The sequence below is a fragment of the Cebidichthys violaceus genome, unplaced genomic scaffold (assembly GCF_023349555.1).
Source record: "Cebidichthys violaceus isolate CVI_PGR_0920_01 unplaced genomic scaffold, fCebVio1.0.p SCAF_1, whole genome shotgun sequence".
Classification (NCBI taxonomy): domain Eukaryota; kingdom Metazoa; phylum Chordata; class Actinopteri; order Perciformes; family Stichaeidae; genus Cebidichthys; species Cebidichthys violaceus.
In genome coordinates this window covers 8884961-8909217 of record NW_027176262.1, presented here as the reverse complement: position 1 = coordinate 8909217, position 24257 = coordinate 8884961, and the positions used below count along the sequence as shown (strand labels likewise).

Here is a 24257-nt window from a genome sequence, read left to right as displayed (position 1 = left end):
CAGGGAAGACAGTTCACAGTGTCATCTTTTACCTCTGTATGAAGTGTATTATTAAGTATACAACTTCAAGCACTATGCTTGTATAACGTTACATCGCCGCTCGTTTTTTGAGTTCGGATGAAGTCTGTTTTGATGACGCTTTACAGCATTCGTTGTATTCATCAATCAAACACTACAGCAGTGGTTGCTGCAGACACACCTGGTGACCTCTGTGTCAGGTGTTAGAAATAAATGCAGACAAATTCAAAAAGATTCAGTACCACCAAATCTTTTGTATTGACGCAGATAAGGTAGAGAGAAGAACCAATAAAAAAAACATACATCTCTACCTCTCATTGACAAAATGTGAAATCTGAGGGTCCTCCATCAATCTAAATAATAGTGGTGTGTTGGCACTAATGGTTAAATGCTGGATATGAACAGATCAGGCACATTGGGTTCATGTCACAATGTAGTTTGAGGGTTACTGTGAATCAACAAAGTCACATGTCTTCAAGTGTCATCACATCTTCTGCTCAGTTTACATATCAACAACTCTCTAAACAGTACATGTCTTCTTTTTGAAGAACCCAGACCAACTTTTCCAAATAAAAAAATCACATCTGGATAAATTAAAATCCAGAATGCCTTTTGATTAGTGCTCATTGTAAGACATAAGTGACATAATTAAATATTGCATAATCTCCGCTGTACTAGAATGCATAGAAAAACATTTGAATGTGTCTGGTGCAGCAGTAACATTACTGACACAGAAAGCCAAGGTCTATTGTATGTAAATATAATGTAATCAAAGCTTAAATGACACAGACTTCAACATGTCACCGTTGAGTGTTTTGAGCGTTACACTTTAAATCACTTATGGATTCTAGGTTTAAATAACGGAGTAGTAATGGTGCCCTTCTTTCATCCACCATATCCTTAAAGTGACACTGATTATCATGATGCGATCCAACCCCAGCTCACTCATCCTTCTGGGTCATTTCTCTAAGGCACTCCTTTAAGTTCTCCACCCGGTTTTCTTCAGCATTCTGTATTGTTTGTTCAAGCAGCCGCTGCACGTCATCCAGTCCGGCCACCTTAGGCGCATTGTGGGTGTATAGACACCCTCGCATTAGACTGTCGTGACAGTCCGGATTGAGCATGCCGCACAGGAAGCGCAGGAACATGTCGTAGTAGCCCGGCGGGGAGGCGAGGGTCCGCGCCAAGGCACATTGGACCAGGCCCACTGCGGATTTGGTCTGGTCCTTGGGTGTGAAGAGCTTGGGCTTGTGCAACAACGCCGTGTCCAGAACGTTCTTGGACTCCGAGCGAAACATTGTGAAGACGTACAGAGCGGCCATGAACTCCTGGAGGAGAGAAGACGGGGGGAGGTTTTTAGGGCGAATCTTTAGGGGTGTCCTGGTGGCCTAAGGGCCGGTGCCTGCTAGGTGGATTTCGAACGGCAGTAGCATGGTTTTTCTAATGTTTTAAAAGACCTAGAGATATTTTATATAACGGAATATTGAGACGTGGGTACTGTGAGATGGAAAGAGTTGTACCTGAAAGCTGAAGTGTAGGAAGCAGTACGTCCTCTTGCTGCCTGAGGCTGCAGTGGGGAGCTCAGCGCAGAGGCCGGAAAACACCGTCACATCCGTCACCTTCAGACCGAACTCCTTCACGTCCTCTTCAAAGAACACGCCGGTGTTCCTCTCCAGCATCTTCAAGGCCATCTTCCCAATCTTATTGAGCTGGTTCTTTTCATCAGTGGTCCATTTCTGAGTGCAAAGAGAACATCAAAATGACGAAGTATGACGATAAATTAGCTTCTTGACAAATTACTCTTTTGTTATTTTTGAACAATTAGGTCATTCAAGCTCCATTTTTGATTTTGTTGATAGTATGTCATCAGGTGTTCAAAGCTTGGCGTAATTGTTGAGGCAGAAGTTATAATACTCAACAAATATTGAAAATTATAAGCTTCATAAATATATTTATTTTAGGTCAATTGCATCAGACTGCATAAGATGATACAAGAGTCCATGATGTGGTATCCCGCTAATTAAAATTATTAAAGTTACAACATTTTAATTGCATTCTATTACCAAATAAAATAAAATGAAAAGGTTGATAAAGAAAATGTGTGTCACCATAACTTTTTTAATGTTCTACTTTCATCCTTAAAAAGAATAATTTATGGCGATAGTCACTGGGAACTATGACGTAACTTATACAATCGAACACATCGACAAACGCTCGTTACCAGTTTATTCTCCGGCAATCCATAGTAGTACTCCATCTTGCGATTGGTCTGGAAAATCAGAATGCTGCCATGGAAGGGCGTCAGCCTGGGGGGGTGCACCCCATAGTCCCGGTAACGGTAGCAGCGCTCGAACACCGTGGCCACCATCCAGCAAACTAACGGGTGTCGAGCTAGTATGCGGAGCGATGGGAGGTGCTTGTAATGTGCCACGATTTTCCTCGTTAGCTCTGCATTGCAGAAGCGGATGGTCAGGAATTCTTCTACCTTCTCGTCACTGGAGAAAAGAGGGACAAAAAAAAGGGATACAACTGGACTGAAACAGAGTTACTATTAATTATATTACTGAACATAATCAAACATGTTAAGAGGATGGTATATACACTAAACACAATGCTAAAAACAGCAGAAATTAAGACTGATGAACACAAAACCAACACATAGTACATCTGCACACACACCTAAAGCCCTGTAACTCCGTGACAACGTCTATGTATTGAGATGGTATTTGTGAGACAGCGGCCCGTCTCCCCAGGATCCAGACGCGGGCCCCACGAAGCACAGTACCTCGGATGATATTTACTATCAGGACGTCAGGATGTGCTTGGGTGTAATTGTCGTTTATCACAGGAGCATTCTGTGGAGAAAATCCAGAAAAAAACAGACATATATCACAAGACCATTGCCTATTTTTAAAAACTGGTAATTGATAAAGAGATTTTAAATGTTATATTGTTAATTGTAGTTATAATTCAGGCTCTAGATTTATTTTACTGTTACAAATGTGAAAGGGTCTCCGGTGTATGTGTGCAGATGGGATACCTGCCAGTCTAGAGAGGCTTGGTAACAATCAAATGAGTCCATTATGATGAGAAATTTACAGTCCTCCTCCTCCAGGTGTTTCATGTCTTTGCACTCAGGATGATGGTATTGAATCAGTTCCACGATGGACGTCTTCTGTGAAAGAGGGAGCTCTTTTTTCCGCAGGAGCCAGAAGGATCGGAATGAAAGTTTAATGACAAACTGCAGATCCTGAGAAAAACATGGACAGGAAAATGGTGTCAGTCACACAAAAAAATAGTAAAAAAACAAAAACTTAATTATTTTTTGGGTTGATTTACCCTATTGGCGCGCAGTTCTGCCCAATCCAGGGAGACTCTCCCGACAGAGACGGTCAGACCGATTCCTGGAATCCCAGTGGTCACCACCGTCCTCACCGGCTTGCCGTCATCCGTCTGTAGTCGGAACAGATTGTTCAAGCCCACGAAGGTGTCGGCCGTGGGGACCTGGAGAGGTGACGGACTCATGGGACTCCTCCCAAACTCATGGGAGGGGTCAACTCCTCCGTAACCACGGGTCGTAACGTGGGGCTCAACGTAGATGTTATCGAGGAGATTCTGCCTTCCGGCTCGAACGACCCCCTCGCGGATGATTTGGTGTTTTTCTATCAAATATTGCTTCAGGCGATAACGGATCAGCGCTGGTTGTGGAGAGAAAGAAAGAGGAACGTTACAAAAAAAAATAAATGTGGTCTGGCATCTGGATCTCACACTGGAAGAACAATCTACCTGCAACACCACCTCTCTGCCTAGTTACAATAGTCTCAACCCTGGATGCTGTTCCTACTTCATTTATCAAAGTACGAAGTAAAGTTTTTAATCACATGGTGGACATTTTTATTGTTCCTTTGAAACTAGAATCCAGGAGCATTTATTACATCATTAGTTACCACTTTCCTTAATGAAAATAATATAAACTCTTCTCATCTATTTTTTCTTAAGACCCGTTACACACCCACACTAATTAATAATAACAGCAGTCTGTGCAAAAATTAAATAACTTTCGTGAAAATAGTACGTACAGCAAATAAAAGTCATATCAAAAGTGCAGCCACAGCATTCTTAATCAAAATATATTCGATCAAACCGATATTAGACTGTGTGTTGAGATAAAACCAGAGTTTACTTGCCTCTCTTGCAGTTATTCCTCAGTTCATCTGCCTCTGGTTTCTTGCCGATATTTTCTAGGGTACTTATTGTATGCAACAGGGAACGATCCTGGCCTGCAGAACAGAATTTCAATGAAACAAAAATAAAAACAGTGAGGAATCACTGACGGCACATCAGTCCCTGTGTACAATAATTATTCCAGCTGCTAGATTTCCCATTTACAGATATCTTACAGCTAAATTCTACTTCTTAAACAATCTAGTTCACAAAGTGTTCCCTTCACAGCTTTCCATTCACAGTGTTTGTACTACAGCTGTGTTTTCTTACCAAGTATCTCCAGGATCCTGTCCACAAAATCGAGAAGGTCTCCCTCCATCACCTGTGGTAGGCTCATCTTTGGTTCCCACTGGTAAAACGACACCTTAAATTTGAGGAGGTCGTCACTGGTGAGCTCTGTCAAAACACTCTGGATGCTCTGTAGACAGAGAGAAGGGTGTAAAAACACAAGTTAACATGTTGATGTTGGCACCTTTGGGGTCACATCAAGAAGATGCCACAATTACATTATTGTTGTGTTATTAGGATGTATCACAATCAAAGTTGAAATGCATCATCAGGTCAAACAAAGTCCTGAGAACAGAACAACGACTTCTGTTAAGAAAGGAGAATATTATATTATATATTAGGCATTCCAGACTGGCTATGATGCATCCACCTTGAATATGTGGGGCAGGTCCTGCTCTGGGTGTAGTCTACCCGGCTGGCCGTTCTCATCCTGCATTGTGTCTTCCGGTTCAACAGGCTCAGGTGGTTCTGGGGAATTAGCTATCAAAACTTCATCTGCATCCTCCTCATCATCGTCGTGTTCGGAGAAATCCTCCAGATCAGAAGACCTGAGAGACACCAGGAAGAAGGGTTAAGAAAGAGCACTGCAAATATTCTCCAAGGACGACCATGATTCTTTGTCACATTTTGATTTGTGTGTGTGTGTGTGTGTGTGTGTGTGTGTGTGTGCGTGTGTCCACCTGGTGTCAATGACCACAGCTCCCGGTGGTTTGGTCTGCTGCGTGGTCGTGGTGCAGAGGGTCTCTGGAGATGCTGAGCGAATCATCTGCAACCTGGCAAAAAGATATTGATATGTGATAATATCTATATTTTAACGTGTAAAGAAAACCCAAGCAGTTATGTGAAGCCTTATGCCATCTGTGGTACAATGTCCAACCACGAAAACATCTGGTTGATGCTTAAATATTAAAAGACACACAGTACCCTGTCCCCTCATGAGCAGTTGATGCAGGTAGAGACACTGGAAACGGGAAAGCGAAGGAGACCTGGTCAGCCTCTTCCATTTTTTCCTCCTCGTCCATCACAACACTGGCATCACTCTTCATTGAACCATAGCTGGAGGGAGGCCTCTTCATCTTCTCCTCCTCATCTTCCTCCGAATTCTCCTGCCTAAAAATTCTGAGGGGACGAAAAACGGGTGTTAAAATGTGAGGTATGACACAGTTTTTAAATTAGTTTGATAGGTAATTAATTGCCAATATTTTACTGGGATACATGTAAAAAATAATACATATGGACAATATGAAAAGTCACCAAATACAAATATGGTCATTAAGAAACCAAGTAGTTGAACAAGATGTGACACATTTGGGCCATAAGTGACGCACGTGGGTGTGATAAAACTAACGTCAACCTACGGAAGTAACATTGCTTGTGAAACATCTCCTTAAAGTGACAGAGAATTAAAGATGGCAGGTGAGCTATCTCCTGCTGCCAAAGAGCTGAGGCGACAACACCTACCTTTCGACTTCAATGTCCGGGTCCATCTCTCCGGCAGCAATACACTCAAACACACGAGCTGTAGAATGGATTTATGTAAATCATACGTATCTGCAATAACTTTAACGTGCGTTACATCCAAAAAAACGTTAATCCAGCGTGCGAACGTTACTCTAAAATAAAGGTTGTCGGTTATGCTAACGTGTATGAATAAACGGCCGCGGTAGAAAATAAACATTTACCAGCAAATAATGAATACAAATCAAATACTCTATAAACTGTAAGGCTTATATGACCCAGCAGTCGATTTTTAAGTTATTTCCTATTCGTTGTCAGCTCTAACTTTCAGTTCCTGCTTTTGTGTTCCGCCAATAGCAACAGTACGACTTCCGTCCCACTTCAAAATAAAAGCATGATCTCGACAAACGTTAATCCACAAGCAGTCGGCACAAGAATGATTACATGTATCACATGATTCATACTGGCACATTCTTCACACAAACATGGTCTAGTCTCTAATGTGTGCATGTACTTGAAATATATATACTCATAAACTATACTGTGTGATGGAAACATTTGAGCATTTTTGTGAAAGAACCCCTGCTGATTGCTAAGGCACAAACGAAATACTCCGTTTTCCATGTACTTTATCTTCATGTTGTCGTTTTAAATGTAGTTGTCCAATTTAAAAGTAAAACCTCAAAGTCAGCCAAATTGTACAGTGGTGAATTGACACATAATTACTTCACTTCAAATTTCAGGTTGCTGAAACAGTTTTAACAGACGACTTGTGCAATACATACACACATACAAATGTATGCTACATTGTCAGTCTCTTATTCAGCGTCCGTTATTAAAAAGGATGCACAGAATTTCGAATGTATTTACACCAAGCAGTAGACTGTGTTTTCATTAAGGTACGACGGTGAAATATGCATGCTATAACTCCAAAACAAAATATTTTACTTTTAATCTGAAGGTTTTGATGCCCATACCGGAAGAATAATAGTTGCTCAATAGTCAGGAACTCAGGCGACCTCTTCTCATGTGCTGAAAACATGGATGCATTATAAAAACATTAATATTATTCTTAGAATACACCCATGGCTGAAAGAAACAGCACTATTCTTCAAAGGTTTACATGGACTGTAATTGTTGAATTATGGATGAATCTGTCATGTTCTTGGAAACACACTGAACATCCATGCCTCCACTTTTGAACTTCTAACATGTAGATCAACACAATATTGGATTTGGACTGAATTATTTTGGATTAGAATTCCCAGAAGATCTTGGCATCTTCTACTGTCACAGCATTTTCCCCGTCAACCTTTATCATTCTAACAGGAACCCCACGTTAACAAAAGTTAACCCAACTAAAGGAAATAAGACTATAGGATTGTTTAAACTGTTTTTCAAGAAAATTTGAGCTGCTCTACCAGTGGAGTCAAGTGCTTTCAATTCAAAGTATCTATTGGGCAGGAAATACATTAGATTCAAATTAGGCTAAAGTGGGCAACCTATGTAATAATTATGATTAAATCAAGGTAGCTCATTCTGACAAGAAGGCAAAAAAAAACTGTGCAACTGTGGTCAGAATCCATCTTTGTTACAAGCAATGGTGTCTGTTGATGCCCTAACAGATGTGTAAATAAAATCATGAGGTGAAGCTCTGGACCATACATGAACTCCAAGAACTGGTAAAGGCTCAAGTAGCAGGCTTCCACACAGTGGGACATTTAAAATCGTTTTTATTAACAAACATGTAAATATAATACAGAGGAAATAAAAGTAGATTAAGATAAGATTGTAAAAAGCCCTGAAGGACAACAATAAAGACGACATCGGGGAGGGGGAAAAAAAAGTGTAATCAAGTAGAACCGTTGACGATTATGAATCCAATTTGGGAGCCTGTCCTCACACCTTCAACCTGTTCATCATCTGTGGAATAAAATAAATAAAAAAAAAAAAATCGGATTAAACCAAAGCTGACAGAGAAACATGTTAACACAATATTACATTAAGCAGAAGTGTAAATCACATGCTGTTAGTGTTGTGTGACGGATGTGGACATCCCATAGGTTGTTCTATAAATGAAAACACCGTGAGTTACTCTGGAAAAACGTGAGAACAAGCAGCCAGTGGAAAGAAGCAAACCCCCAGTCACTAAATAAAAATCACTTTAATGACCTTTTAAGACTTCCAGCAACATTCTCTTCATTGACAGGTGCGTGTTTCTGAAAACAGTTACTGAGATGTAACGACTGAACACATTTAAAGCAAGTTCTCTTTCACAATCATGTCGTTTTGTTTCATGAGTGAGATCACTACTGAGGGACAGACAAATGTAATCATCTCAAGTCGTTTGTACTAAATTAATAAATGCAAAATTACCAGTTTATTAGGTACACTTGTATATGTGCGGACAAAAAAGGGTCAGTACTGTTACTGTAAAGTACCAATGAAGAGCAATGTTAATGGTACAGGTTTGAAAACATTCAACAAATTGGTACCACAGTATCTCCACTACCTGCTGCTGTTTGATTATGAGCCGACGGAGATCCTACGTCATACCTGCTGCCTCATATGCACTTCATCTAAGCAGATTTCCCCACCCCTGCCACTACACAACAATGATTATCCAAGTGTGGCCTGTACAATTCTGAATGGTTTTGTGTTGTGATTTGAGTTATTACCTTGCGAGCACTAGCCGTCAGAGGAGACTTTGCAGACCTGGGGGCTCTCTGGCCTTTAGAGGCCACCTGGGGTGACCTGGAGCCTCTGCCTGGTTGCAGACTTCCTGAAGGCATTTTTTCCTGGCCCTTACGGGTGGAGCTGCGCAGTTTGTTCAGCCCTTTCTTTAGATAGTTACTGTTTTTCGGGGTGTTGTCAATATTGAACATCATTGACTGCCTCCGATCAGCCTGAGAGAACAATATAGGTGGAACTTAGATTTATACATGCAAAACATTAAATGTACGATTGTGTTTAATCAAGACAACATGAATAAAATAATTTAGTCCTCGTCTCTGTTTTCAATTGACCAAAATATTCTGTAAGTGTGTGTGTGTGCGTGCATTGAACTCACTGGACTGAGGGCAGGGCGAAGCTGAGCGCTTGAAGGTCCACCGATCTTGTTTTTGGGAGTGAGTGGACGTGGGAAGCAGCTGGCCTTCACCCTTTTCTGTCAGATGGAGAAAAGAGAAAGACAAGTTAAGAAAAAGACAAAGAGGGTTTCAGGAAGTTACATTTCAGATTCATGGTCATTTATATTAACATAAAGAGTAAAATTTCAGACTACCAATGAAATAAACCAACACAGTAACAATAAGTATTGTAAAAAAAAGTCTATTTTAAAAGCTAAACTTCAAGAAATTATATTATCAATAACTATAAATTAAAGAAATCTAAGGAAAACATTCAAGTTGAAAAAAAAAAAAAAAAAAAAAAAAGTACAATTGTAGGCTATAAAACATTTATCTACTGTCCTTCAGTCAAGCTCAACCATTAAGTTACACTAGATGTAGCAAATATTCCTGTGCATTCTAATGCAAACCGACCTCAGGCGAAGCTTGATGTATGGACAACGTCGATGAAGAGCGCTTTGTGCTGACAGTTTTGGATGGCAGCTGGCCTGGCATCAGGGACAGACGATGTGACCGAGTACTGGCTGCGGCACCCGAGTGTCCCGCCACGAAGGAGAGCCGATGGAAGGCTAGAGAGTCTTGCAGCTGGCCGGGCATCATGGACGCCCTACGGATTGTGTCCGATGGGTCACCCATACGGAGTTCTTCATCTGTGAAAAGTAATGTACTGCCACGGCAATTCTAGGAGAACAGAGAGCGAGAGATGGATTTCATAGAAACAAGTATAATGTATGTGTGTGACTGTATTCCCATCATGTTCAGTGTGCATGCAAGTGTCCCTCTCTACTAACTTCAGACTCCACGGGGTAGCTGCTCTTTAGATGAGGAAGGCAGGCCTTGTTCCTGGCCTGGAGCTCAGCAATCCTCCTCCAATCTTCAGGTCCGCCCTCTGGCTCGTTCTCTACCCCCGCACAGAACGTACTAGCGGCTGAAGATGTAGAAAAAAAAAAAAAAAAGAGTTACATACACACCAACTGTAATACCCATCTGGAATCAATCGCCATTTATTAGTAACTAATTAGTACATCTGCCCCCTAAATGTTGACGATTCAAAGTCTAATCATATTATTTATTTATTTTAGATACGTCGTCACACTTACGCTGTGAATGGACTGTGCTGCGTCTGTAACCTGGAAGACCAATGAGCTGGTCGCTGGCAGCGCCGGTCATTCTGGCAGGTGTGTCAAACGGCTCCAAAGACACGGGTCGAGCAGAGTGGGAACTGGAGAGGTTTGGGTGGGAGCGAGCCGAGGCCAGACTGTAGAAAGTCTCATCTTCACTGCCGCCTGGGGTTTTCTACGATAAGAGTTCAACAATCACTCACAGCTACAATAATGTTGGAGTGTTTTTGAAAGGGCAAGTTTAAACATTTGGGTTCAGCCATTTCAATGCATCTTTACACTGCTGGAGTGTTCTGGGAGCAGTACTCCCAACAACATGAAAGGTACACAGAGCTCTTTAATTATAATTATAGGTATAGCAGGAGAGTTAAAACCTAGCACGACAATGTTAAAGATAACAAATTAAGAGTTGAATTTAACCCTCAAAAAACACAAATACTCTAATATCATCATCATAATGACTGCATTTGAAAAATAGTGAAGAAGAACCCATTGTGATTATTCAAATGTAGCATCTTCAACTGTGTGTGTTATTGTGAACATGCAGTAAGTGTGCTAGTGAGTTTCCTCCACCTTGGTCATGGTGATGTTAATAACCTGTGTGGTCCTGCGTCGTTTGACAGATGAAGATGGATTTTTACGGGTTGAATCCAGTTCCATTTTGTGCTCTGTACCGGTCCTAGGCGATGAAAAAGAAGACAAAGATCTCAATAAAAGAGTATGGAGTGGTTGCACTAAAATCTGGAAATTGTCTGTATAGACTAGGGAGAAATGTCCAGGGAAATGTTTAAAAAATAAATTTAAAATAGACAATTGAGTAATGCAGTATTAGTTTGTGCATGGTTAAGGCCTGGAGCCTGGAGAAGGCTGAGTAAATATAAGCAATTCAAAGACACTCATGTCTGCAGTTAGTATACAATATACTGAAAATTAATTTAGGGGAACTCTACAACACCCTCCACTCTCACTCACTCATTGTAAACAATAAAACTTCCTAAAAGGTGGCTATTATGTGAAACTGTGTGACGTACCTGTTGATCTGCCTGGTGTTTATAGGTGTGAAATACAGGGTTTCCAAAGACTCGGCCTGTAGACCACGGCGTTTGGCTGCCAAGCGCTCTGAACTGCGAACAAGCGGTGTGCTCGACTCATCAGGTGCTGACAGTTTCCTGCAACGGTAAGAAAAAGAGTTTTGTGCGAGATTGCAAACAAAATATATTCCCACAATGCCTCCGATGTAAGATTTTATGGCTTTTCAACTTTGTTGGGAGCACGGGGGACAAAAATAAATAAAAAAGACATAAATTGCAGCCCTAAAAGATGTCATGCTACGTATCTGAGAGGAGCATTACCTTGTGGTGTTCAGCGAGTCTTCCAGAGAGCTCTGGTCCAGGCTGTCAGAGCTCTCGATTCTCTTCCCCTGTGCTCTCGTGTCATTACTTGGAAAAGGAATCTCCAAGTAACACGACCCGGTTGCACTTCTTTGGTTACCATACATTTTATTCTGTTCCCGGAGATTACGGTCAGCAAAAGCCAGCTAAAAGGAAAACAGATAAAAATGATAGCAATCAGCAGCAAAAAAAAGTGCAATCAAACTGAACTATAAATGTTTCATTGTTTGTTTTTTTACAGTAATTTAAAAAGAGACATCGTCTCAGTTCTCATGCCTCAAAAAACAATACCAACCTGTGCCTCCAAACTGGCCACCCTGCTCAAAAGGGCCTTCTCATTAGTTTTGGCTTCGTCCAAATCCAGTTTAAGCTGCTTGTTTTCCACAGTAGTAGCCTTTACTTCTCGCTCTTTAACCTCCAAGGAATGCTTGAGTTCAACCACCTCCCCATGGCTGTCCTGGAGAAGCTGTTTCTTCCCATTGTAATGGCTCACTGCCTTCTCCATCTGCGGTATTGTGATAATAAAATATATTTTAGCATGAATTTCTGAGTCCAAACTAGTCATCTGACACCAAACAGACAGACCAACCAAGTATGCACATGAAACAGCAGTGCAAACAAGAAGTGTAAATATCTTAATCATTTTTGACAGTAAAGTTGTATGAAATACAAGTACTGAAACTGAATTATGTCATGTTATCTGACCAACCTGTGCCTTGTAGTGTTCTGCAGCCTCCGATTTAGCCGAGAGCTGTTCCTGCAGGTCTCGCTTTAGCGTCTCAACTTCTTCTCTCTCTTTCAAGAGTTTCTCTTTTTCCAGTTTCAAGATTTCCAGTTCCTGCTGAAGCACAGATTCTAATTCATGAGAGGCAGTATTCTCCCTCTCTATGGCCTGCTTGGCTTTAGCAAGTCTCTCTTTCTCAAACACCGTGGCCTCCAGTTGTTTCTCCAGAGCTTTCTGATTCTTTTCTGCCTGGAATATCCTGGCCGTGAGTGCTTCTTTTTCCTGAACAAGAGCATCCTTTTCCCCAACAGTGGCAACGTGAGCAGCCTCTTTCAGTCTGAGGTCTGCAGCTTTTGCCTCTTTGTATTGGTTCAGCTCTGCATTTACGGAGATAAGCTGCTGCTGGAGGAGGTCTATCTGCTCAGCGGACTCCCGCTGAGTTTCAAGTAACACCTGCTCTTTAGCCAGAAGATTCAGAGAAGCGGTTTCCATTTCCCCTTTCAGACCCTGAATCTCATGTTGAAGAACATCTGTTTGGTTGGAGCTCTCCACCTTCATCTCAGCCAGCATTTTCTCATTGGCTTCAGCTTCCTCTTTTGCTTTGTGAACCAAGTCGGCTTGGGCAGTGACCTCCTCTCTGAGAGTGATCAGATTTTGGTCTTTATCAGTTATGAGTGTGTTGACTGCAGACAACTCTGTCTGGAGCATCTGAAGCTTTTCCTCGGCCTTAAAGAGGAGGCTTTCCTTCTCCCTCTGAGATTCTTTTAGCGTTTGAATCTCTTCTTCGTGTGAAGAAATCTGTTCATGCAGAATCTCCACTTGTTTGACTTTCTCCTGTAGGCTTTGGAGAGCCTCCCCCTGTTGAGTGTTTTGTTGTTCTTGTTGAGCCAAGAGATCTTCCTTGGCTTGCAGATCCTCCTCGGTTTTCCTCAGCGAGAAGCTAAGAGTCTCCGCCTGCGTCTTTAAACTTTGAATCTCTGAATGTAGCGATTCCAACTGCACTGAGCCGTCGGTCTTCAGCAGCCTCACCTGTTCCTCTTTAGCTTGGATCTCCTCTTTCATCTTCCTCACCTCTTCCTCAGAGGATGACAGTTGCTGCTGCAGAAGCTCCTTCTGATGACCACTCTCCTGCTCTTGTTTGGTGAGGGAGTCACCCATATCAGCGAGTTGGGTTTTTAGACATTTGATTTCTTGCTGTAGCATGTCAGAATGTGTGGAGCCTTCTCTTTCTAGTGTGGCCAGTTGTTTCTCTTTAGTCTGGATCTGCTCCTTAAGCCCTCTCACCTCCTCTTCAGAGGTGGTGATCATGCTTTCACATTTGTCTTTTTCCTGAGAAATCTCTATTTCCTTCTGAGTCAGCAGGTTTTCTTTAGCCTGAAGCTGCTCTATTGTAGTCTTCAGGGATTCGTTCAAACCTTGGACTTGGTCCTTAAGAGTTTGGATCTCACTCTGGAGCACTTCTGACTCCTTGCAGCTCTCCACCTTTAACAGGTCTACCTCGCCCTCTTTAGTTTGGATTTCATCCCTCAGCCGATTAACCTCCTCCTCAAGAGCGGCACTGTGCTTCCCGAGTGTCTCAATCTGCAAAGTGCTTTCCTGCTCCTGCTTGGCCATCAAATCTTCTTTGGCTTGAGCCTGGTTCTTGGCGACCTCAAGAGAATCTGTCACACATTTTATTTGTTTATTCAGACTTTCAATCTCTTGCTGCAGCAATTCAGAGTGTGTAGTGGTCTCAGTCTTCAGCAGGATTAATTGCTCCTCCTTAGCATGAATCTCTGTATTCAGCTTCTTCACCTCATCTTGAGATGATGCCATCTGCTCCTGGAATGACTCCATATCCCGAGTGCTCTGTAGTTGCTGTTCAGCAAACAGGTCGTCCTTGGATTGCAAATTGTTCTCTGCAGTCTTCAGTGAGGAACTAAGACACTCAATATGTTTCTTTAACTCTTGCATCTCTTGTTGCAGCACATCTGACTGCACTGAGCTGTTGGTCTTCAGCAGTGTCACCTGTTCCTCTTTAGCTTGGATCTCCTCTTTCATCTTCCTCACCTCTTCCTCAGAAGATGACAGTTGCTGCTGCAGAAGCTCCATCTGATGAGCACTCTCTTGCTCTTGTTTGGTGAGCATGACAAGCTGACCTTGAACCTTCTCCTCAGCCTTTGTGAGGGAGTCACCCATATCAGCGAGTTGGGTTTTTAGACATTTGATTTCTTGCTGTAGCATGTCAGAATGTGTGGAGCCTTCTCTTTCTAGTGTGGCCAGTTGTTTCTCTTTAGTCTGGATCTGCTCCTTAAGCCCTCTCACCTCCTCTTCAGAGGTGGTGATCATGCTTTCACATTTGTCTTTTTCCTGAGAAATCTCTATTTCCTTCTGAGTCAGCAGGTTTTCTTTAGCCTGAAGCTGCTCTATTGTAGTCTTCAGGGATTCGTTCAAACCTTGGACTTGGTCCTTAAGAGTTTGGATCTCACTCTGGAGCACTTCTGACTCCTTGCAGCTCTCCACCTTTAACAGGTCTACCTCGCCCTCTTTAGTTTGGATTTCATCCCTCTGCCGATTAACCTCCTCCTCAAGAGCGGCACTGTGCTTCCCGAGTGTCTCAATCTGCAAAGTGCTTTCCTGCTCCTGCTTGGCCATCAAATCTTCTTTGGCTTGAGCCTGGTTCTTGGCGACCTCAAGAGAATCTGTCACACATTTTATTTGTTTATTCAGACTTTCAATCTCTTGCTGCAGCAATTCAGAGTGTGTAGTGGTCTCAGTCTTCAGCAGGATTAATTGCTCCTCCTTAGCATGAATCTCTGTATTCAGCTTCTTCACCTCATCTTGAGATGATGCCATCTGCTCCTGGAATGACTCCATATCCCGAGTGCTCTGTAGTTGCTGTTCAGCAAACAGGTTGTCCTTGGATTGCAAATTGTTCTCTGCAGTCTTCAGTGAGGAACTAAGACACTCAATCTGTTTCTTTAACTCTTGTATCTCTTGATGTAGTCGTTCTGACTGCTGTGAACTTTGAGTTCTCAACATGTTCATCTGTTCCTCTCTAGTCTGGATCTCCTCCTTCATGCTCCTTACCCTCTCTTCAGAAGCAGACAGTTGTTGCTGCAGGGCCTCTGTCTGATGAGCACTTTGCTGCTCTTGCTTTGTAAGCAGAACTTTCTGGGCCTGAACTTGATCCTCAGTCTTTCTGAGAGAGTCATTCAGATGTTCTAGTTGGCCTTTCAGACCTGCAATCTCTTGCTCTAGCAATTCGGACTGTTGAGAGCTTTCCTTCTTTAGAACAACAAGCTGCTCGTTTTTTACCTGTATCTCTTCGTTTAACTTCTGAACCTCCTCTTTGCCGGTTACAATCTGTTGTTGGACTACCTCTCTTTGTTGGTCATTCTCTTGTTGGGTTTTAGCCAGTAGGTCTTGCTTGAGTTGAATTTCCTGCTCAGCCTGTTTGAGAGACGAGCTAAGGTCTTCCACCTGGACGGTTAGGGTCTGGATTTTTTTACAAAAAATGTCTTCCTCATTAGACTTCTCCAGAAGTAATTTGGCAAGCATTTCCTCTTTAGTTTGAATTTCATTTTGGTTGTTTTTGGTTTCATCTGTAAGAAATGAAACTTCTTTTCTGAGACTATTAATTTGTTGGTCTTTATCAACCAAGAGAGAACTGGCAGCAGATAACTTTGTCTCCAGATGTTTCACGTTTTCTTCAGTCTGGAGCAAAAGGCCTTCCTTCTCTTTCTTAATTTCCTTAAGTTTTTCAATTTCTTGTTCACAAGCAGCAATGTGCTGTTGTAGTCTGGTCATCTGCTCAGTTTTCTGCTGCTCAACTTGCTCAAGTTGAATCTTGAGATCCTGGATCTCTTGCTGAATGACAGCTCTCTGCTCAGTGATCTCCTTTTTCAATTTGTCTATAATTTCATCCTTGGTTTGAATAATTGCCTCAGTTTGGGCCTCCTGTTGCTTCAGGAGCTCTTTTTGTTGATTAATTTCTTGTTGATACTCCGCCAGCTGCTGTGTTTTGGCCTCAATCTCCACCTCAGCCTTTTTCAGGGAGCAAAATGTGCTCTCCAGCTCATTCTTCAAACCATTGATTTCAGTGTCCAACATTTCTCTCTATAAATCAAGCAGAACACAATTAGTATCCATCTAATCCAAAAAGATTATATTTGATTAACAAGCTTTTCTGAACTCAACATAGAACCGTGGACTTTACCTCCATTACAGGTCCCATGTTCTCTCCTACTTCTTCCTCAGAGGCCCTGGTTATTTCATCCTCCAAACAGGAAATCTTTCCCTGCAGGATCTGAATTTGTTCAGTCAGTAGCTCCTGAGAAACAAAGAGGATCATATTACATTAAAACAAAACTTTGAGTAGAAATGCAATTAATCAGACTAATGGAAAAGTAGAGTAAAAAAAAATTCCAATCAAGACAAAACTCATATGCTTGTTTAATTTAGTTCTAGTGGATACGACCTGAATCAGAGTTCAAGATTTAACAATTCAAAAGCAGATTCTAGCATCTCTTGTGATGGTGTACCTACCTTTTGAGAGGTAGCTTGGTTCAGTTCAGACTGTAGGTGGCCCGTTTTGCTCCTCCACTCGTCCTGAGCGGATGCTTGGCTTTCCGTCAGCCTGCCAACTTCTGCCTCAAATATGGCCAGCTGTGAACACACAGTTCTCACCTGCAAAAATATCAAAAGAAAGCCTTTTCGGTATGTGTTAACTGACTAATTTTTTATCCCAACATGTGACTGTGTTATTACTAGCGTCGACCCCACTGAGACTTGCATATTCCCCAAATGCACCAGCATGTTCACATGACTTAGTTTTAGGAGAACTCTGCTCGTGATGTTGAATCTTTCAACGACGTACACTTTGCACATGACTGTTACTGGTTGTCTTCTCACTTATGAGGGGATTGGAAAAGAGAGTGTCATTACCTGGGATGAGAGTAAACCATTCTCGTCTGACAGCTCATCCACTTTGCGCTCCATGAGTGAGGAGTTACTCTTAAGGTCTTTATTTTGAGTCAACATCTCATTTAGACGCATTTGTAACCTAAGACAGAAAAAAACAAAACAGTTTCTTCAATTACTTTCACAACAAATTCTGAATGTTTTGGACAGATCATGGCATGAAATAAATAATTTCTTGAGCAAAATGTGAGACTTGTTATAGATTATCTTATTGCTACGAGAAGAATTTTATACAATAGCATCAAACCACCCTTAATTTATTAGTTTAGCAGGGGACGTGTCATGGCCTGCAGATGTAAATATTATTCGCAAACTCCAGTTGAACACACATCTTTGACGTACAAATCCTATTATCTCTGTCTTGTATTAATAAATAGGCCTTATTTACAGGTTGTTTTCTTTAGAATGACTGTCCTTGGGTACTTACGTGTTGTTCTTGGTCTGAATCTCATTGAGCTGGTCCCTGATGACAGTCTCCTGATCACCTTGCTCTTCTTTCATTTTATCTAGGCGGTATTGCAACTGGCTAATATGGGACTCTGAAGAAAACAAAGTAAGTATAGAACAGACTATAATTTGAACAGAAACAAAAACATACATGAAAAGACAGACATTATAATGCACACTTTCAGTTGCCCATAAAATAAACAGAAAGCACAAAAAGGTTTTCTTATTTCTCTTATCAACCTAACTAACAATGGTATTATCCAAAGCCTTAAATGCGGTACCTCTCTGGTCAATGAGTACCAGCTTGCTGGCCAGCTCCCTCTCCAACCCGTCTCTGTAGTCTCGCTCCTGGATCATCTGTCGCTGCATCTTCCTCAGTTGAAACTTAGGCGTGTTCATGATATCCTGCAGGGGAGACTTGCTGTGGGAATAAAAGAATTATAGTCAAATCACAACAACATTCAATGGATTTACATACATAAATGGATATGAAATTACTAACATATAGCATGTATATTCAGACAAAGTTTTAATGCTTTCATGAAATGCAACCCTAAAAAAAAGTTTTGTCATGTTGAGAAAACAAAAATCTTAGTTAATGCAAGTTTGGCAAAGCATGGTAGATTAAACAGCCCACCTGCGAGTTTTCATTACAAAGAATACAAACAATGCTGCTTCCGCTTATTCTCTCGGGCTGAAGTTTTTACAATGGAGACAAGCAACTTATTAAGCTGAAAAATGTCTCGTAAAGAGGTTCGATAGATCAATACCCGAACCAATGTTTTGGTGACAGTGTGCATAAAATTGCTTATTTCACATTTGATGTATATGATAAGCACTGGATTGAAAACATTCAAATCCGCACAGCTACCTGACTGAGGAGGAAGCCACAGTGTCCATGTCCACAAATGCTATTTTTGGTATGCGGCGGAATACGGGGGACTCGTCATCTGAAAATGACGAGACGGTCGACACACTGGACGCCGAGATGGTGGCGGACCTCTCGAATACCTCACGGGAGACGGGCAAATCTGAAATTTATGGAGAAACGCGATTTGACAAACTTCACAGCTTGCATGTTAAATCCCAACCAGAAGAGCTAGTGTTATACAGCAGCATTAGGTGTGTGTGACACTAATGTCTCTTATTATGGTATGGCATGAAGAAATGAAAGATTCAACAAATATTTGACTTACGTTTCCTGGCCAAATGGGCATCAATTCCTCTGTTCAAGTAAACGCAGCCGTCGCTCTCCATCACAAAGGAACCAGTTAGGTTCGCTATCTCTCGCTAACAGATAAGAGTGGGAATATATATATATATAAATTGGCACAGAATTATTTATAGCACAACAGGTGATGAATGAAATGTGATGCCTCTAAGTGGTGGACACATGACAATTCATAACAAATCAGGGAAGGCTTACCTCCACATCGCATTCCAGCCTGTTCAGAGTCAAGCGGTCATTCATTATGTCGTGATATATGAGCAACAAAATCACCTGGTGGTATCACAAAGAATGGGTCAGAAAGGGACATTTTGCTTGTTTGTCTTAAGTCTTTTTCTTGTTTTTATTTAGTCTTGTACCTTTGCAATTTCTACTGTTAGGTTGACACCATCTCTTATGTTGTCCCAAAATAATGAAGTTCCTTTGGTTGGACTAAATCTGCAATCCCCTAATAAACAAAAGAAATATACAAAAAGGTTAATTCTCAAAGGAAAGCAATATTCAACATCTGTCTTAACTGTGAGACTTTTAGAGTAAGTTAACATAAATGAGAGACGTGGTTCTCAGGGTGTGTGTTTAATACACTGTCTGGCACATTTACAGGTGTAAGAGGGCACATTTCAGACCACGCCCAACAGTGATATTTAAAAAAAAAAAAAAAAAAAAAGGTTACACAGAGAAACTCACGTTCCACAAAGTCTGCAATGATCTTGAATCGCTCCTCGATGGAATTACTGAAACAGGAGTTGGGTTCCCTTTTCCTGAGATGACACAAAAGGTGAAAATAGAATAAGGAATAAGCATCTCTATACTTGCAAGAACACTCTTAACAGGAGAAGCTTGTTTAAAATGAAGTTCAACGGTCACTGACAGTTCCCCTGTTTACACAGGCCAAGCATTTCAACACATTACTTCTACTTACAACATACAAACAACTTTCAGAAGGACTGCCCCATCTGTTAAATCCTCGAGAGCTACTTCTCGGTCGGACAGTTTAAGGGTGTTGACCTGCAAAAAGATAATTTAAATAAGTTGGTTAAAGACAACTGCATCCATCTAATCTTATTTAATTCATCTAACCTCAAGCTTGGCTTAATTCAATATATTTTAACAATAAAATGAACGTTAAATGAATTTACCCAGCCGAGAAGAGCCTTGACACCCAAGTTAATAGTCATCTTGGCTGAACCTTTAACTCAAAAAGGGTTTTCAACCTGGAAGCCAAAAAACAGTCTCCAACATTAGTTAATTTGCCTGTCGAATGGTAACTTAGTGCTAGCAAATATAGCATTAAGCTGAAGTTAGTGGTACCCTTAAATTAACCAACATTCGTTGGTTACAGTAACGCTAACGTTACCTGTAACTTATCACAATTATAGTTAATTCTTAATACCAACGGTAATACAGTGTTGCTCTCCAGCAGTGACTCACCTTTGAAGACTTTGTCCTGTCCTCTGTAACGTATTTATTCGTCCTCTGAAAATAGATGCAGCCTCTACGTCTTTCTAAACGAACCTACGGCTACGAAACACACACAGGCGCATGATAAACTAGACACAATTCAAAAAGACTTGCTGAAGATTGAACCAGCCAATCCGCATTCGCATACAGACGCGTCTGAAAATAACCCGAGTTGATTGGTTTAAAAGCAGGAAGTAAACTAAACGTCGCACTCGTTATTGATTTCGGTCGGTGCCGTGGTGGGTGCGCCCCGCTTAAAGGTAAGCGGGAACGAATAACGTACAAAATGCACAAACTACCCACAAAACATTTTTTATTTATTTTTTTACATTATGTTTTTTTGTTGCGTCAGCATCAGTCAGGTTGCAGCTGGTCAAACTAGTTCTAAAACTAGTGCTGACTGTTGACCCCCCCCCCCCCCCCTCCGATGGAATTTCGGTGCACGCCGGAATAGAAAGCAAGCGAGAGAATCGTCACGCACACAAAATTACATACACATGCCCCAAATGGTTTTCATTAAGACATTACTAATGTTCATACTGTACAGAAGTTTGTGGGGTAAATGCATTTAATTGTTATATATTTACACATTATATGATTTAGCAAGGGGATATAAACCCTCACTACAAATCCCACAATGCACCTCGTTCGTTTCCTTGGAAACGCGTTGTTGTTTCTTCGACTGGTAAACGTCTATCTAGTCACGTCGACACACAGGTTTCTAAATAACTTAAGATAAATAGCGTGTTGGTATTATAATATCCCGTAGTTTATTGGTATGTTTATGATATGTCAACAATTGAGGTAGGTCAGCTACAAAGAATCAGGTCGAAATAGGCAATTTATAGCTGTATAGCCCATAATACAGTTAATAGTGTCAGCAAAGTCATTATAATTAAGCTTTTTGTGTTGTTGTTTTAGAACAGTTTGAATAAAGTAATGGTGTTTGATGATCACTAGGTCAGTTGATTCTTCACTAATTCACCATGACGTCACTGTCCTCACACAGGTGAGTGAATCTATTACAGGTGGGAATATGTACGGAGCTCCAGTGGATTTATCCTTCAAACACGTCAGCAGTTTGTCAGGTAGTACACTATCATATTCCTCTAAGGTTTTTCAGCCTCTTTATAGTACTTTTTTTTTTTTTTTTCCACATTGTATTTTTGCTATAATATTAGTACAGCTCTGTTCAGGACAAACTGTATCTTTGTTTAAATAGCTACACATTACAGTGAACTGCAGTATACTTAAAATAACCATATGATTAGAACAACTGATTAGGACATTTTCAGTATATCTCTGTAAAAAGTTTGTAATGTGTTATTCTTCTCTAAAAGTCTAAGTATTTGTTCTACTGAATTAAACCAAACTCAAGCTCAACATAATAATTAGATAATGGACACTTAACGTCTGCAATGCATGATCTTTTATAAACTGATCAATACATTTAGATGCCTTTGAAACAATGTGGACCATAAATATAATTTGCAAGCCAGTACTTAATAGTCACTGTCTTTCTTTTATTTGCGTTCTCAGATGCATGGACAGAGGAACCCAGCAGCAGTCTGCGGCCTTTAAAGAGAAATTCAAAGATGAAGTACGTAAGCTGCTCCCTACGTCTCAACAACAATAACATCACGGACCTTCATGATCTCCAGAGGACTGTTAACCACTTCCTGGCTGAGCCGTCACAGCTCGCCTGGCTGGACCTTTCCTTCAACAATATATCACACATAGATCAAGTAAGCGTGTTTGTTAGCACAGTGGCTTAGCTGTCTTCTGTCTCTCACAGTACACTTGCAACGTGTGTGTGTGTGTGTGTGTGTGTGTGTGTGTGTGTGTGTGTGTGTGTGTGTGTGTGTGTGTGTGTGTGTGTGTGTTCCAGGTTTTGTGCGAGCTGCATGAACTGCGTGTGTTGTATCTCCACGGCAATGGCCTTTTTATTCTGTCAGAGGTGGACAGGCTGGGAGTGCTGCCGCATCTACATACCATCACTCTGCATGGAAATATGATAGAAACCAACAAGGCTTACAGGTGGAGAAGTTACTTACTGTGTGTTCTGTGTGTGTGTGTTCTGTGTTCTGTGTGTGTGTGTGTGTGTGTGTGTGTGTGTGTGTGTGTGTGTGTGTGTGTGTGTGTGTGTGTGTGTGTGTGTTCTGTGTTCTGCGTTCTGTGTTCTGTGTTCTGTGTGTGTGTGTGTGTGTTCTGTGTTCTGTTCGGTGTTCTGTGTGTTCTGTGTTCTGTGTGTGTGTGTATGTGTGTGTGTGTGTTCTGTGTTCTGTTCTGTGTTCTGTGTTCTGAAAGCGTGTTTTAGCGCCGCAGTTTTGCTGGAATGTGCAGATGCCTGTTGAATCGTGTTATTTGGGTTTTATGTTATTCTACCTACTTTGTTGTCATATAAATATATGTGACTGCTCCTTGTGAATTTGTTCTTGTCATTTTGACTATATGCATTGCCCGTTAATGACGAAGCATCCCGTCATGCTGGCGTCATAATGAGGTTATTTGGAAGTGGTTCAAGTGTAGTCGGACAGCACTGAAGGCCCAGGTATAAAATACACGGCCAAAATATCAAAATATATACTGTATATATATCTAAAATATATACACTATATATATATATATATATATATATATAATATATATATATATATATATATATATATATAATATATATACTGTAAAATATATACTATATATATATATAATATTTAAATATATATATATATATATATATATAAATATATACTATATATATATAAAATATATATTATATATATATATATATATATATATATATATATATAAAAAAGATATACTATATATCTATATATATATATATAATATAAACTATATATATATATATATATATATATATTTATTTATTTATTTATTTATTTATTTATTTATTTTTAACACTTCATACTGTCATACAGTAGAGGGCCATAATGAGGGTTTACTCTCAGTTCAGTAACGGTGTGAGTGTCAAATGAGACACAAATGCTTGGCAAGCATGTAGGTGCATAACAGGTGCTTAAATGCAGATCAAGCTCATATTACCTAGTCTGCGCAGCAACACCGGTTACATAACACACAGAGGGGCTGCTTGTTAAAAGTCTATTCCAATGACCTGGTTTCTCATGAATCAATGTGATTTATGGGATTACATTGTATACTATATGTGTAGCACCAGTAAAGTGGAGATACGGTCTGCTTTCAACATTCAGTTTTCACATCTAAACTATCTAGTGCACATGCATGAATGTGTTTTTTTGCATTTAGGAATCGTGTGATCTCTGCTCTGCCTCGATTGAAGTCGATGGACTTCAGTGCTGTGACACGCCAGGAGCGAGTCATGGCAAATATTTGGCATCAGAGCAACAGACGCAGCAGAGGCGGCAAGGAGACTCTCCAGTGACCGCTGACTCACCTCCATTGTGGTGTGTTCACCCAAATGTTCTGTGGTCCACATCTACTGCTGGAAAACCTCATATATTGTGTTTCTCTGTATATCTGTGGTGAAACCAGCACTGTATTGAATGTTTTATCCATTTTTATTTGCTGAAATTAAGTTTATTATTGGATAGTCCAAAGAGAAGTCATCAACACTGTATCACTTGATAATAAAGTGATAGGGAGGCAAATTAATCGGAACCATCCTGAGATACTGGCTCTGACATTCTATAGATGCCTGCAAATTCTCTGATATTGTTGCAAACATGGGTGTGGGTTCTGGAATATTTTAATTTAATTTTTTCTAACAAAGTGGCATATCAGTATTTAATGTTAATGACTTTCTCTGTT

The 24257-nt window shown here is 40.7% G+C and overlaps 3 protein-coding genes across 4 annotated transcripts; 1 reads left to right on the top strand and 2 right to left on the bottom strand.

Moving 5' to 3' along the window:
• Window positions 1-21: 21 nt before the first annotated feature.
• nlrc3l (NLR family, CARD domain containing 3-like) lies at window positions 22-6327 on the bottom strand. Its single transcript, XM_068709469.1, has 12 exons — window positions 5992-6327; window positions 5455-5649; window positions 5211-5303; window positions 4901-5078; window positions 4513-4660; window positions 4206-4298; window positions 3358-3716; window positions 3059-3268; window positions 2698-2873; window positions 2240-2513; window positions 1539-1754; window positions 22-1346 (listed from the first exon to the last, which is right to left on the bottom strand). Exons 1-12 carry the CDS (start codon window positions 6015-6017, stop codon window positions 960-962), a joined length of 2355 nt encoding a protein of 784 aa, XP_068565570.1. The 5' UTR covers window positions 6018-6327; the 3' UTR covers window positions 22-959.
• A 1377-nt stretch (window positions 6328-7704) lies between these two features.
• On the bottom strand, window positions 7705-20504 carry LOC137871584 (nuclear mitotic apparatus protein 1-like). The gene is made up of 24 exons (XM_068709458.1): window positions 20421-20504; window positions 20129-20203; window positions 19912-19997; window positions 19677-19750; window positions 19349-19437; window positions 19188-19262; window positions 18958-19051; window positions 18633-18792; window positions 18043-18182; window positions 17742-17853; window positions 17279-17396; window positions 16880-17020; window positions 16551-16664; window positions 12338-16450; window positions 11924-12133; window positions 11590-11774; window positions 11269-11406; window positions 10811-10916; window positions 10217-10412; window positions 9908-10044; window positions 9531-9797; window positions 9059-9154; window positions 8667-8894; window positions 7705-7911 (listed from the first exon to the last, which is right to left on the bottom strand). Exons 2-24 carry the CDS (start codon window positions 20165-20167, stop codon window positions 7888-7890), a joined length of 6942 nt encoding a protein of 2313 aa, XP_068565559.1. The 5' UTR covers window positions 20168-20203; window positions 20421-20504; the 3' UTR covers window positions 7705-7887.
• Window positions 20505-21151: 647 nt separating this feature from the next.
• Window positions 21152-23966, top strand: lrrc51 (leucine rich repeat containing 51). Of its 2 annotated transcripts, XM_068709435.1 has the most exons (5): window positions 21152-21254; window positions 21460-21538; window positions 21990-22195; window positions 22339-22487; window positions 23736-23966. In XM_068709435.1, exons 1-5 carry the CDS (start codon window positions 21240-21242, stop codon window positions 23869-23871), a joined length of 585 nt encoding a protein of 194 aa, XP_068565536.1. In that variant the 5' UTR covers window positions 21152-21239; the 3' UTR covers window positions 23872-23966. The 2 variants fall into 2 exon arrangements, with proteins under 2 accessions (XP_068565536.1, XP_068565529.1); XM_068709428.1 differs by lacking the exon at window positions 21152-21254 and having other exon boundaries at window positions 21393-21538.
• The last annotated feature ends 291 nt before the right edge of the window (window positions 23967-24257 follow it).